Source organism: Mesoplodon bidens (assembly GCF_964165515.1).
Source record: "Mesoplodon bidens genome assembly, chromosome: 2".
NCBI lineage: Eukaryota > Metazoa > Chordata > Mammalia > Artiodactyla > Ziphiidae > Mesoplodon > Mesoplodon bidens.
Genome location: NC_138177.1, coordinates 4,726,085 through 4,742,166, shown reverse-complemented (window position 1 = coordinate 4,742,166; position 16,082 = coordinate 4,726,085). Strand labels below are relative to the sequence as shown.

Below are 16,082 nucleotides of genomic sequence, written 5' to 3'. Positions count from 1 at the left end.
CTCTCAACTTCTCTCCATTGAGTATGATGTTAGCTGTGGTTTTGGCAAATACGACCTTCATTATGTTGAGGTATGTTCCCTTTATGCCCATTTTCTGGAGAGTTTTTATCACAAATGGATGTTGATTTTTTACCAAAAGCTTTTCCTGCCTCTATTGAGAGGATCATATGGTTTTTATTCTTCAGTTGGTTGATGATGGATTCACATGGACTGATTCGCATGGATTGATTGCAGACCTTGAAAATTCCTTGCATCCCTGGGATACCCCCACTGATCATGGTGTATGATCCTTTTAATGTATTGTTGGAGTTGGTTTGCTAGTATTTTGTTGAGGAATTTTGCATCTGTGGTCATCAGTGATACTGGCCTGGAATTTTCTTTTTGTGTGATATCTTTGTCTGACTTTGGTATCAGGGTGAAGATGGCCTCATAGAGTTTGGAAGTATTTCTTCCTCTGCAGATTTTTTGAATAGGGTCAGAAGGACAGGTAGTAACTCTTTGCTAAATGTTCGATAGAATTCGGTTGTTCAGTTGTGAAGCCATCTGGTCCTGGACTTTTGCTTATTGGGAGTTTTTTAATCACAGTTTCAATTTCAGTATTTGTGATTGGTCTGTTTATATTTTCAATTTCTTCCTGGTTCAGTCTTGGGAGATTATACCTTGCTAAGAATTTGTCCATTTCTTCTAGGTTGTGCATTTTATTGGCATAAAGTTGCTTTTAGTTGTCTCTTAGAGTCCTTTTTATTTCTGTGGTGTCTGTTGTAACTTCTTTTTCATTTCTAATTTTATTGATTTGAGCCCTCTCCCTTTTTTTTCTTGATGAATCTGGCTAAAGGTTTATCATCAATTTTATCTTTTCAAAGAACCAGCTTTTTAGTTTCATTGATCTTCGCTGTTGTTTTGTTTCTATTTCATTTATTTCTGCTCTGATCTTTATGATTTCTGTCCTACTAACTTTGGGTCTTGTTTGTTCTTCTTTCTCTAGTTGCTTTAGGTGTAAGTTTAGGTTGTTTATTTGACATTTTTCTTGTTTCCTGAGATAAGCTTGTATTGCTATAAACTTCCCTCTTAGAACTGCTTTTACCTCATGCTTTCGTTTTCATTTGTCTCTAGGTATTTTTGGATTTCCTCTGATTTCTTCAGTGGTTGTTTAGTAGCATAATGTTTAGCCTCCACGTGTTTATGTTTTTTACAGTTTTTTTTTCTTGTATTTGATTTCTAATCTCATAGCATTGTGTTCTGAAAAGATGTGTGATATGATTCCAATTTTCTTAAATTTACTGAGGCTCATTTCGTGGCCCAGTATGTGATCTATCCTGGAGAATGTTTCATGCACACTTGAAAATAATGTGTATTCTGCTGCTTTTGGATGGAACGCTCTATAAATATCAAGTAACTACATCTGGTCTAATGTGTCATTTAAGGCCTGTGTTTCCTTATTAATTTTCTGTCTGGAAGATGTGTCTGTTGATGAAAGTGGAGTATTAAATTCCCCCACTATTGTGTTACTGTCGATTTTTCCTTTTATGGCTGTTAGTATTTGCCTTATATATTGAGGTGCTCCAATGTTGGGTGCATATATAATTGTTCTATCTTCTTCTTGGATTGATCCCCTGATCACTATGTAGTGTCCTTCTTTGTCTCTTGTAACAGTCTTTATTTTAAAGTCTGTTTTGTCCGATATGAGTATTGCTACTCCAGCTTTCTTTTGATTTCCATTTGCATGGAATACCTTTCTCCATCCCCTCACTTTCAGTCTGTATGTGTGTCCCTAGGTCTGACGTGGGTCTCTTGTAGACAGCATATATATGGGTCTTGTATTTGTATCCATTCAGCCAGTCTGTGTCTTTTGGAGTATTTAATCTGTTTATGTTTAAGGTAATTATTGACATGTATGTCCTTAGTGCCATTTTGTTAATTGTTTGGGGTTTGTTTTTGTAGGTCTTTTTTCTTCCCTTCCTCTTTTTTCTCTTCTTTTGTAATTTGATGACTAACTTTAGTGTTGTGCTTGGATTTCTTTTTGGGTTTTTTTTTGGTGTGTATCTATTGTAGATTTTTGTTTTGTGGTTACCATGAAGTTTTGATATAGAAGTCTTTATTTTAAGTTGCTTGTCTTTTAATTTCAAATGCATTTCCAATATCCTGCATGTGTACCACCTCCTCATGATTTCTGGTTTTGATATCATATTTCTTTGTGGATGATTTCCTACCTTTACTATATGTTTGCCTTTACTGGTGAGCTTTTCCATTCATAATATTCTTGTTTCTAGTTGTGACCTTTTCTTTTCCTCCTAGAGAAGTTCCTTTAGCATTTGTTGCAAAGCTGGTCTGGTGGTGCTGGATTCTCTTAGCTTTTGCTTGTCTAAAAGCTTTTGACTTCTTTGTCAAATCTGAATGAGAGCCTTGCTGGGTAGAGTATTCTTCTTTGTAGGTTCTTCCCTTTCATCACTTTAAATATGTCATGCCACTCCCTTCTGACCTGCAGAGTTTCTGTTGAAAAATCAGCTGATAACCTTATGGGAGTTCTCTTGTATGTTATTTTTTGCTTTTCCCTTCTTACTTTTAATATTTTTTTCTTTGTCTTTAATTTTTGTCAATTTGATTACTGCGTGTCCTGGCATGTTCCTCCTTGGGTTCATCCTGCCTGGGACTCTGCACTTCTTGGACTTGGGTGACTGTTTCCTTTACCATGTTAGGGAAGTTTTCAGCTATAAGCTCTTCAAATATTTTCTCAGGTCCTTTCTCTCTCTTCTCCTTCTGAGACCCCTATAATGTGAATGTTGGTGCATTTAATGTTGTCCCAGAGGTCTCTTAGAGTGTCTTCATTTCTTTTCATTCTTTTCTCCTTATTCTGTTCTGCAGCAGTGATTTCCACTATTCTGTTTTCCAGGTTACTTATCTGTTCTCCCTCAGTTACTCTGCTGTTGTTTCCTTCTAGCATATTTTTTCATTTCAGTTATTGTATTGTTCATCTGTTTTTCTTTAGTTCTTCTAGGTCTTTGTTAAACATTTCTTGCATCTTCTCAATCTGTGCCTCCATTCTTTTTTTTTTTTTTTTTTTTTTTTTTTGCTGTACGCGGGCCTCTCACTGCTGTGGCCTCTCCCGTTGCGGAGCACAGGCTCCGGACACACAGGCTCCGCGGCCATGGCTCGCGGGCCCAGCCGCTCCGCGGCATGTGGGATCTTCCAGGATAGGGGCACGAACCCGTGTCCCCTGCATCGGCAGGCGGACTCTCAACCACTGCGCCACCAGGGAAGCCCTGTGCCTCCATTCTTTTCCAGGATCTTGGATCATCTTTACTCTCATTGCTCTGAATTCTTTTTTGGGTTGATTTCCTATCTCCACTGAGTTTGTCTTCCGGGGTTCTATCTTGTTCCTTTTTCTGGGATATAGTCTAGTGCTTTCTTATTTTGTCTTACTTTCTGTGATTGCAGTTTCCAATCTGCAGGCTGCAGGGTTGTAGTTCTTCTTGTTTCTGCCATCTGCCCCCCCTAGTGGATGAGGCTATCTAAGAGGATTGGGCAGGCTTTCTGTGGGAGAGACTGGTTCCTGCCCACTGGTGGGTGGAGCCTGGTCTTTTCCCTCTGGTGGGCAGGGCCATGTCAAGGGGTGTGTTTAGCAGGCAGCTGTGGCCTCCTGAAGACTTTCTGCTGATGGGTGGCACTGTGGTCCCACCCTGTTGGTCGTTTGGCCTGAAGCATCCCAGCACTGGAGCCTATAGACTATTGGGTGGACCCAGGTCTTGGCGAGAAAATGGTGGCCTTCAGGAGTGCTCATGCCAGTGAGTACTTGCCAGAACTGCTGCTGTCAGTGTCTTTCTCCCCCACAGTGAGCCAAAGCCACCCCCCACCTTCGCAGGAGACCCTCCAATACCAGCAGGTAGGTCTGTCCCAGACTCGTATGAGGTCACTGCTTTTCCCCTGGGTTCTGGTGCGCACGAGACCCTATGTGTGCCAAGTGTGGAGTTTGTTTCCCCAGTCCTGTGGAATTCCTGCAATCAAACCCCACTGGCATTCAAAGCCAGATGCTCTGGGGGCTCCTCATCCCGTTGCCGGACACCCAGGCTGGGGAGCCTGACGTGGGGCTCAGAACTGTGATATAATTATTTCCAGTTTGTGTCTCGCCCACCTAGCGGTTATGGGATTTGATTTTATTGTGATTGCGCCCCTCCTTCCATCTCATTGTAGCTTCTTCCTTGTGTTCAGATGTAGGATATCTTTTTTGGTGGGTTCCAGAATTTTTTTCTCGATGGTTGTTCAGCAGTTAGTTGTGATTTTGGTGTTTTCATAAGACGAGGTGAGCTTACATCCTTCTACTCTGCCATCTCATCTCCACCCCCCAGAAAAGTCTTTATGAGAAAATAAACCACGTATCTGAAGGAGATTGAGCCACATAAATGGGGAGGAAAAAGCAAATGGTGGGTTGTTCTGGCTCCATCTGCTGTGGGGTTTCCGCTTTGCCTGTTGTCCCTGTGAAGCCTGTCCTTCTGCTCACGCTGTTCATCCACCTCTCCATTTCCCTCACTCTTGGTCCCTTCTGCCTTCGATTACTTCTGGCTCTCGTCTTCCACCCGGGGAGCCAGAGATCCTGTCTCCTTCCGCTGCACCTGCATTGGTCTGTCTGTAATTCTCATGGTGGGAGCATCTGAGGGCCAAGCATTTGCTACAGTAGGTTGGAAAGTTCACCCTATTCTGAATTACTGTGCAGAAAAAGTGAGGTTTCTTGACTAGCCTGAAGGGTGCATCAGTTTTCATTCAGTCAAAAAATGGCTATTGCATCTGCTTGTACCTTGGTTAAATAGAATTAATTTTGGTACCAGTTATCCTTTCTGCTCCTTTTATCATTTTCATCTCTAAACAAAATTTCTGACAACTAGGTGACGTGTTAGAAAACATTATCTTTTAAAATATAAGTATCATTATAGTTTTCCTACTGTTTTCTATATTGTGGATAACTGGGTGTATTTGTTTTTATTTTAATGGGTAAAATGCCAACCTCTTTCTGATTTAAATCTCGCAGATCACCATAGTAAGATGCCTTGTGTACGGCCATACCCCTTAGAATGTTGAATACTACTATCCTCTGCAAAGAATAGAAATTGCAATCCTCAGACCCTCTCAGTGGGTCTGCCATTAACTGTCAGCATTGTTGAACTTCTAGATGTGAAGTTGTATCATTAAACTTAATTCTGGTAGAATCATATAACCTAGGGGCTAGAGCTAGAAGAATCCTTATAGGTTATCTACTCCAGCCTCCTTTTTGAATAGATGAAGAAATAAACCTCGGGAGACAGTGCCTTACCTCAGGGTGCAGGGCTGCAGGTGCCTTGAGCGAGCCTGGCTTCCACACACCTTCTTTCCAGCTGACTTTTCTCACTGGTAGTGGCCTTCCTTATCACACTGTTAACAGACTCAGCCCACAGATTTTATCACCAGCTTCTGTTTCCTCCAGATGAAAAAAATCTTCATGGTGGAAGTTGAGGACTGTGAAGAAATTGCAGTAATTTGATAATTTAAGTGCTGTTATAATGGCGAAAAAGAGTTAATGCAAGTGTTCAGAATATCTGAATAATTTCTAAAGACATAAATACTAAAGAATCTGGTTCTTCCTCTTGATTTGGCTTATCATCTGGGAAAGACCAGATTACAAAGATGTGTGTTTTCATAAACTATGGCAATTAGAATTAAGAATAAAATTCTATATTCTTCACTCATTGGCTGTAGGATCAGATGGAAGGATATTTTCTTAATTTGTCAAAATGTGTTTTCTGTGATGTATTGGGTTCTCCAAAAAGTGCCTTCAGTTTTTAAGTAAAAATGAAAGACACATTTTTCATTTTCACCAACTTTATTGAACAATGTATTCACCCTTTTGTTCCACTACCTTCTGCCATTTTTCAGGCAACTTCATAATTCCATCTTCCCAAAGCTTTTTATCTTTTTGAGTAAAGAACTGTTCCAGGTGCCTTTTACAGTCTTCTGGGGAATTGAAATTTTTTCCATTAAGAGAATTTTGTAAAGACAGAAATAAATGGAAATCCGAAGGTGCAGTGTCTGGTGAATATGGTGGATGAATCAGTACTTTCCAGCCAAGCTGTAACAGTTTTCGCCTGGTCATCAAAGAAACATGCAGTCTTGCGTCATCCTGATGGAAGATTATGTGTTTTCTCTTGACTAATTCCAGACACTTTTTGTCGAGTGCTGCTTTCAGCTGGTCTAACTGGGAGCAGTACTTGTTGAAATTAATCATTTGGTTTTCCAGAAGGAGCTCATAATAGAGGACTCCTTTCCAATCCCACCATATACACGACATCACCTTCTTTGGATAAAGACTGGCCTTTGGTGTGGTTGGTGGTGCTTCATTTCACTTGCCCCATGATCTCTTCTATTCCACATTGTTGTATAGTATCCACTCTTCATCACCCGTCACAATTTGTTTTAAAAATGGTATGTTTTCATTACGTTTAAATAGAGAATTGCCTGTGGAAATACTGTCAAGAAGGTTTTTTTCACTTAACCTATGTGGAACCCAAACATCAAAGCAATTCACATAACCAAGCTGTTGCAAATGATTTTCAGTGCTTGATTTGGATATTTTGAGTATGTCGGCTATCCTCCCACATGGTATAATGTTGATTGTTCTCAATTAGTGTCTTGATTTGATTGCTATCAACTTCAACTAGCCTACCGACCATGGAGCATCATCCAGTGAGAAATCTCCAGCACCAAACTTCACAGACCACTTTTGACACATTGAATCAGTCACAACACCTCCATACACTGCACAAATTTTTTTTGTGCATTTCAGTTGCATTTTTACCTTCCTTGAAATAATAAAGCATAATATGCTGAAAATGTTGCTTTTTTTTCCATCTTCAATATTAAAATGGTTACACAAAACTTTACCAACTTTGATAAGTCTTTTTTTAAATGCATGCTGATATGACAGGTGTCACATACAATCTAACAAAATTGTTTTGAATGAAGTTAAAGACACCTCAGTGCTACTAGAGCCATCTTACGCAAAAAACCAAATGAACCTTTTGGCCAACCCAATAAATAAGTAAACCTCAGTCCTCTCATCTATAAAATGAGGATATAAATACTACTTCATACAGTTGAGAATTAGAATACTATTTGTTACTTAGCTTGCCTTTATTATTCTTAGTTTGGAGGAGTGCTTTTACTTTAATAAAAATTATATATATATATACACAAATACATAAATTGGTTTATGATAAATGTATGTGATAGCCATTTATCCTAATTTCCTTGTATACATTTAGATATAAATGTGTAGAGATCTTCAGTTAATTTGGAGACTTAGAGTTTAAAACTTACCGTCTTTCATGACTTCTGTCTTCTGATTAAACTTCTTTGAAAGATCATAAGATCACTGTAAAGCCTCTGATTATGGAGAATGCTCCTTGCTTGACATTAACACTCACCAATGAATATGCTTCTTAGATCCTTCAACTAATTGTAGAGTCATTGACAGCGGTCACATATATTTCCAGCCAAATAAACATTTAGCGGAACACTTACCCTGTAAGTCTATAGCTGTTCAAAGTGTGTTCCTTGTTACTGTCTGACCACAGTGGTTTCCTGAAGCAGGTTGTCTTTTCTGTCTTTGTAGCTGCGGCAGTTGGTGAACATGTGCATCAACCCAGACCCAGAAAAGCGACCAGACATCACGTATGTGTACGACGTGGCCAAGAGGATGCACGCCTGCATGGCCAGCAGCTGAGCGCATGGATGGCGTGGAGGACGTAAGCAACCCAAGTTCAAGTATTTCTGTGCAAATCATACCTCCCTGTTCTTGGGTGTTAAGATTAATATTTCAGAGCTAGTGTGCTTTGGATCCTTAACCAGTTTTCATCTAAGCTTCATTTTGTACCAATTTAAGTCACTTTCTTGCAAACCCCAGTGACTTCGGAATAATCAGATTGCATGTTAGGAGAGCAAATGGAACATGATGGTTTTTAATGGCTAAAGATTTTTAGAATTATTTTGAGTTTTGTGCTGATAAGTCGTGTTCAGGTAGACTCTCAGTGCCAAATGTTGGCGGCTCGGCTTGGCCCCATTGGGACAGACGTGCAGCCTGAGGAAGGTATCTGAACATGTGCCTTGTGTGCTGCTCTCCAGTCATGTATGGACATTTGAGATGAACCCAATTGTGAACTTGTGATTATTTTTTTAGAAGTTTGAAGTATGTGTGTTAGTTCTTAGCATTGTAGCTTTCAAATAGGGTTCTTAAAGATAAATGTAGACATATGAACTATTTGAGAAGCATTTAAAACTCTCATAGATTTAAAATAGCTTATACATTCAAAATGCAACTATTAAATGTGAAAAGATTTGGGGATAAAATGTGAGTCAGACACTGAAGAGGAGTTTTCTGCTTTATTTTGTTTTATTTTAATATCTTTGAAATTCTCCTTGCATTAAAATGGTATAAATGAATACATTTAAAAAGTGGTTAAGGATTTGTTTGGCTGGTGTGGTAGTAATTTTCCAAGTTGCACATTGCCCAATGCTTTTTTGTGTGTTTTTACTATTGTTTGTACATTTGAAAAATATTCTTCGAATAATCCTGCAGTACTATTCTCAATTTCTTTATAAATTTAAATGCTCTACTCATGATTGTACACTATAGTGTAAGCATATGTTTTTATTCATAGATGTTATTGAAGTTCTGATTGATCCCCTTCAGAAATTTTTTTTTATTCTTCAAGTTACTTTCCTATTTATATTGTACGTGCATTTTATCCACTAATGTTTCAGATTTTCTGACAACATAATAACCTTAAAATAAATATTTGATATACCAACACTTTTCCTGGATTGAAAACATTTTTTTCAATTTTGAAAATATGGGCCACTGTATATGCACGTGCATTGTCTTGTTAGAAAGAGAGATGTGCATTGTACTGTAGCTGTGAATGTTGATGCTGTGTCAATTTATCCGACAAGGTTGTAACTTGAGAATATGTTTAAAGAAATGAAAACTGGCCACTACCACAAACAGAATTTTTATGAGCTAAACATTTCTATTGAGAAGCTTTTAGGCAAAGTACTGTGTTCATGCATAAAGATAACAGAGGTGGTAACACTTCGTTTAGTTTAAGGAAATGGGCAGAGTTTAGTAAATGCTGTCATGGAGATGTTTTCCCTGAATGCCTTCATGTTAGTGGTGACCAGCTCCTCTCAGAGTTGGGAAGCCAAAAGGCTGCATGGCAGTCACTGCCTAAGGACGCTATGCCACCATGTAACCTTGGGACAATAATCCTGCCAACAGGAAACCCTCATGCTCAGAGAACACCTACCTTTAGCCCATATAACTGCTGGTTTTATTTTTTCCACAGAAGTATTTTTCTTACAATCATTTGTAAACTTTAAAAATGTACAAAGGGCAAAAGTGTAAACTTCTTTTCTAAATTTAGTCAGCTACAGTATCTTAATCAGTTCTGAATGGAGGGTAATTTTATCCCGGGACAGACAGAGGAGGGCTGGTCATTCCATATGTGAGGGCCGGACATTGCCGTTTCTCCCAGATTCTGGTGACTTTGACCGCACTGGACGCCCGCACCCTCCTTCTCCAGAGTGACGAGGGGAATTGTTTCTGTTGACCGTTAGTGTCATGTTCATTTTAATGTAATATGATTCATGGAGATGAAATGTTCTCTAGTTGGAACAGATACACTCCTTTTTCTTGCAATCTTTAAAGATACATGGATCTAAAAGTCATCAGCTTAACCCCTCACAGGACTTCTAAGCAAAGATTTAAACTTTTTCGTTTAAGTGAATCTATCTGCTGGAAGGAAATAGTTGGGAAGAATTTATTGAGCAGGGAAATCCATTATTGTTTTCTACATATGGAAACTTTTTGTTTTGGATATCGTATCTTTAAGTGTTCATATTTTTCTTGCAGAAACCACTGCACATAACAAATTTTAATTTTGAATGGGATCATTTCAAAGAATTATGAAGATGATTAATTTTTATAATCACCTATAAAATGTTCTTTGTATTTCTGTTTATAAGTAAATTTTGTATTGATTAAGAAAACATTTGAGTTGATATGAGGAACAGTAAAATGAAAGGTACATCTGATTATAACCCTTATTTTAGACTTTGGTACCAGTTCCCCAGGACACAACATGGGGTGACTTTGTTTCGTATGCTGAGGTTTAGGAATGGTGGATGAAGCATATCTCCGTATAAATAAAGCACTCAGCAATGTGCAATGATTGTGAATTTAGTAAGACAGGACAGCCACTTCATGACCGCTTACCATTCTACATAGTGTCTATTACAAAACACCATTCTTGTATCAATATACACTTCAGGTGTTACTGTTAACACCTGCATATTTATTTTAACCAAAATGTTATTCATATTAAATGTTTTTTCTTTAAAATGAATGTATTATGTTTATAACCCACGAATGCATCATTATCATATGCCTATTTCAATAGTACTGTAATATGGACTTCTTTTGTGAAGTACTTTTATTTTGTTATGCTACCAATACACATACTAAAAAGACTCAGTTGTTAGCTTTGAAAATTGTATAATATCCTAATATAAATAAAAATATAAAATTAAAAAATAAGTACAGTAAAAATTTTTATGTATCTATGCTTTTTTCCCTCTAAAGTCTACCATTGTTTATTTTACTTAACACTTAATCTACAGAAACAGTTCTTATTCATAACTCTATCATTTTGGAGAAGCCTGAGAATTAAAACAGTTGGGGGTGGTGCTAGTGGAGGGCTGACAGACCCTAAGAAGTAGGCTTCTAAATATGCATTAAATGAAGGCACATCTTCACCTGTCTCTGTTCTCTTTGGTACATCATTTGCTGTCTTTGAGTAAGAAAAGTTTCTTAAAATTATAAAAGGTGTCTAAAACTCAGGCAACAGATTCTATTCCTATCACTGTAGTATACCCCTAATAATATTACAGATAGTTGGAATGTTCTTTTCACATAGGGAGTGACAACCGCTACCATGCCTGGAGACTTGGAGGCCGAAATATCCTAATGGGGTAAAATCTGCCAGGCTGGTAGTAGAGCGAGGGGTATACCTCACACATCAGGATCACATTCCCAGTAGCTTGTGGTGAAATATAGCTCATTTTATAACCTAGGATGGATAGTAAGGAACCTGCAGCCTCACTGTGTGTGTGCATGTGTGATTGTAAGTAATAGGAAATTTTAGGTTCTAGATACTGTTGGACTATTTGAAATTTTATTTCAAAAGTATATTAATTAGAAAAGTCAGTACCAGGCATCTATGTTTACATGGATTATTAGTTGGTGCAGCTACCTTTACCACCAAACTACTGCAGTAACTAACTTTAAAATCAAAATGATGACATACTGACAAAGATTGCTGCCACAAAACCTTACCAAAAAACATCCATGGAGTTGTTACATTATCTATTTTTAATAATGTGAATTCCAGATGCAATTAATGATGAATTAAAGCAGACTCCTCAGATTGTTTTTCAGAGAAATATGGGGATGTTTGTGAAGTTTATTTTAATTGAGGGGTTTCTCTGAGGGAGTTTTTTTCTGATCTTCTTACACACCCATTTCATTGTTCACTTGGGTCTCTAATTTTAATCTTAAAAGAGAAAAATAGAGTAAAAGAGAACTTGAAAGTTAATATTTGTAACCAGGGGGTTTTAAGTAAATTATTTTCATTGCGAATATTACAATGCATAGAAAATAATTTTTTTCGCTCCCAGAAGCATACTCCTGTTCATACGTTATTTCTCTAATCCTCACTTTCTCAAGTATAAAGTAGGGATGTAAATTCGTAAACACTACAAGAGAATTAAATTGCAGTGCATTTTATAAAGGGCTAAGTGCAATGCCTGGGACCAAGCGAGTGCTTGCTAAACGGAGCAGTTGTTACACCATATGCATCTTTTCTGACCCCAGTCTTCATCTACTTTTGCCTAATTCTCTCCATTCTAGGCCCACAGGACTGGTTTTCCAAGAGCCCCAAGTACTTTCTCACCTTAGGGCCAATACAGCTTAAATAGCTCTTCCCCTTTGGCCAGAAAGAATCCTCTTACTCTTCCGTGGCTGACATCAAATGAACTTTTCCAGGAGCCACTCATCCTATACTTTTCCTTTGGTGCTGACCCCACTGCACCCAAATGATTACTTGTGTGACTCTTGGTTAACTTGTAATCTGCTAGACCCTAAGCTCCAGGAGGACAGGTGCTTCCTGTGTTGTTCAGTGTGGTGTTATACACTTAACACGGTGCCCCCCTCATGGTAGTCACGCAGTTTATTCTTCTTGAATTAATAAATAGTATAGTGCTTATAGTGCCAGAAGTGGAGCTGAGTACTCCAGGGGATTGTGCAGAAACAGCAGCAGTCAGGGAAGGAAGGACAAGTAAGGATGTAAAAGAATCAAAAACAGAACCTAAACCAGAAGAAAAACATGAAGTTATCAGCTACCAAAAGTTACAAAGAAATTAGGATAATAAGGATTAAGATTGGGACCCTGGACTTAATGAGGAAGTCATGGTGATGTTCAAAGTGGCCGATTCACTAGGAGAAGAGTGGAAAACAAGGTGAGGTAAAAATAGAAAAGATGGCATATGGAGAAAAAGTAGATGGTAACCAGGAGTAGTAGTAGCTCAATTTTAAAGATTAAATGATGGTTAAGAGGTTAAGAGAAGTAGCAAGTGAAGAAACTGAAAATATTAGATTGGGAGTGCAGAGGTGATAAAAAAGAATGAGATCAAAGAATTGATCCACTAACCCCACCAATGTTCACTGAGCATCCCCGTATACCAGATCCATAATACAGTCATGAGCAAATGTCTCTGTTTCCATGGATTTAAAATCAAGTCCAAGTACATCTCTGGAAATATGTAAATGCAAATTGTGATGAGGAAATTTCCTATGGAGGAAAAGAGACACTGCAGAGGTGATGCTTAAGTCCAGACCTAAAGCATGAGAAGGAGTCAGTCCAAGAACAGACAAGGGGAAGATCTTGGAAGGTAGAGGAAGAATGCCTTGGAAGCTTCAGATGGGAAGTAGCTTGGCAGTCCAAGAAGCGAAAGGTGAGGGGGGTGAGGCGGGGTGGAAGGATGCATGGTGGGTTTGCAGGTGTATATTTTCCCTATATTTGCAACAAGAACTTGGTAATATAAACAGGAAAAGAGTTTATGATAGCTAAGAATTATAAGGTACATAGAAATAATTGAAAAACATATAAGACCTATATGAAAGAAATTATAAAATCTTGTTTAAGAACACAAAGAAAATCCTGAATAGAAAAAGAGGCCGTGTTTTTGGATGTGAAAGTTAAATATCAAGTACTATATAATGTTTGTTAGTAATGCATTGTTGATCCAAATCTCATAATTTCTTGCAACCAGATAAAATGATGTCAAAGTTCATATGGAAAAATAAATATATAAAAAGAGCCTAAAACTTTTTAAAAAATAAAAATAGACTGAACTTGACTTATTACATGTTAAAACCTACCATGAAGCTACTTAAAGCAGTATAGTATTGGCAGAGGAATCAATGAACAGTGGTGGAATGAAATATAAAGGTCAATCAAAGTATTGTGGGACCTTAATATGTGAGAGAGAATGACATTTATGGTAATGTATGTTTTCTTAAAGGCACTAGCTGAAAACAAACAGATTTCTAACACTATACAGAAAAGTAAATACCAGATAAATTAATGATCTAAATTAAAACAAGGAAGGAAGGAAGGAAGGAAGGGGGAAAGAAAGGAAGAAAGATCAATTAGGAGAAATTTAGGAGAATGCATAACCATGGGAGTAATCTAGATAGGAAACTAAAACGAAAGAATAGCCATATTTTTGACCACATAAATAATTGGCGGTGGATATCATATGTCAACATATACCACAAACAAAATCAAAATACAAATGATAAACTGGGAATCACATATAGGTAAATATCCTCAGATTGATTAGTAAAATTGGTAAGTAAAAATGCAAGAAAATAGGAGAAAAAAGAGCAAAAGATATAAAACAGACAATTCACAGTAGAATAAATTCAATTAATAGTCAATAGCAAAAGAAATCAATACACATGAAAAGTGATGACATTGGGTGCTGGAGAAGATGCAGAGAATGCACTCTTTTGCTTGTTGGCAGTGGGAATTGTGATCATTTAAAAAACAAATCTGGGTAAATGGCAGAGTAGAAGGACCTTGCGCTCATCTCCTCAGACAAGCACACCAAAATCACACCTAACTGCTGAACAACCATCGATTAAAAAGACTGGAACCTACCAAAAAAGATATTCTATAACCAAAGACAAAAAGAAGGAACCACAATGATACAATCAAATCCCATAACGTGGAGGGACAACCCACAAACTGGAGAATAATTATATTGCAGAAGTTCTCCCACAGGAGTGAGAGCTCTAAGCCCCACAGCCTAGGGGTCTGGCATCAGGAGGAGGAGTCCTCAGAGCATCTAGTTTTGAAGGCCAGCGGGGTGTGCCCGCAGGAGCTCCACAAGGCAGGGAAAATAGAGATGCACTCTTAAAGGGCTCACACAAGAATGCGCATGCACTGGGACCAAGGGCAAAAGCAGTGACTTCATAGGAGCCTGTGCCAGACATACCTGCTGGTCTTGGAGGGTCTCCTAGGGAGGCAGGGGGCAGCTGTGGCTCTCTCTGGGGTCATAAAAGCTGGTAGTAGACATATAAGGGAGTATTCATCTACTTGAAACTCTTAAGAGAGGCAGACATTTTGCCTGAGCCAAGAGCAACAAGATCTGGCCCCATCCAACAGCCTGTAGGCTCCAGGCTCTAGAACAGTCTCACCCACCAGGGGTGGACACCAGAAACAAGAAAACTTGTTGAGTTTGGGATTAGCAGATGCAAACTATTATACATAGAATGGATAGAAAACAAGGTGCTAGTGTATAGCACAGGGAACTCTATTAAATATCCTGTGATAAACCATAATGGAAAAGAAAATGAAAAAGAATGAAACATGATAGATGATAGATAGATGATAGATGTATAACTGAATCACTTTGCTGTACAGAAAAAGTAACACAATATTGTAAATCAACTATACTTCAATTAAATCAATTATTTAAAAAACCCTTGAGACAAATGAAAACAAAATCACAACCACCCAAAACCTATGGGATGCAGCAAAAGCTGTTCTAAGAGGGAAGTTTTTAGTGATGCAAGCTAAGAAGAAGAAAATCTCAAATAAATAACCTAACCTTACACCTAACTTAACTAGAGAAAAATTAACAAACAAAACCCAAATTTAGTAGAAGGAAAGAAATCATAACAGAGCAGAAATAAATGAAATAGAGCCTAAACAAACAAAAACAAAAAATCAAACTAAAACTGGGTTCTTTGAAAAGATAAATAATATTCATAATCCTTAGCCAGACTCATCAGGAGAAAAAGGAGAGGACCCAAATCAATAAATGTACAAATGAAAAACAAGCAGTTACAACTGCCATCACAGAAATACAAAGGACCCTAAGAGATTACTAAAAGCAAATATTTGCCAATAAAATTGACAACCTAGAGAAAACAGACAAATATTTATAAAGGCACAATCTCCCAAAACTGAACCAGGAAGAACTGGAATATATGAACTGACCAATTACCATTCCTGAAATTGAATCCATAATTTAAAAAGTCCCAACAAACAAAAATCTAGTGGATGGCTTCATAGGGAATTTCTTCCAAACATTTAGAGAAGAGTTAACACATATCCTTCTGCAAATCTTCCAAAAACTTGCAGAGGAAGGAACACTTCCTAACTCATTCTATGAGGCCATCATCACCCCGATACCAAAAGCCAGACAAATATAGCACACACTAAAAGAAAATTACACGCCCATAGCACTGATGAGGATAGATACCAAAATCCTCAACACAGTATTAGCAAACAGACTCCAAGAACAGATCATACATCATGATTTATCCCAGGGATGTAAGGATTTTTCAATATTCTCAAATCAATCAGTATGATACACCACATCAACAAATTGAAGAATAAAAACCATATGATCAATTCATGCAGAAAAAACTTTTG

The 16,082-nt window shown here is 37.8% G+C and overlaps 1 protein-coding gene across 3 annotated transcripts in view; it reads left to right on the top strand.

The window, feature by feature from the left end:
- Positions 1-10,605, top strand: part of NEK7 (NIMA related kinase 7) — a 139,922-nt gene extending 129,317 nt beyond the window's left edge. For all 3 annotated transcript variants that reach the window (XM_081216008.1, XM_081216005.1, XM_081216006.1), the window contains one exon: positions 7,637-10,605. In XM_081216008.1, the coding sequence (XP_081072134.1) occupies positions 7,637-7,747 (111 nt within the window). In that variant the 3' untranslated portion in view covers positions 7,748-10,605. The remainder of the gene's footprint in view (positions 1-7,636) is intronic.
- Positions 10,606-16,082: the final 5,477 nt, after the last annotated feature.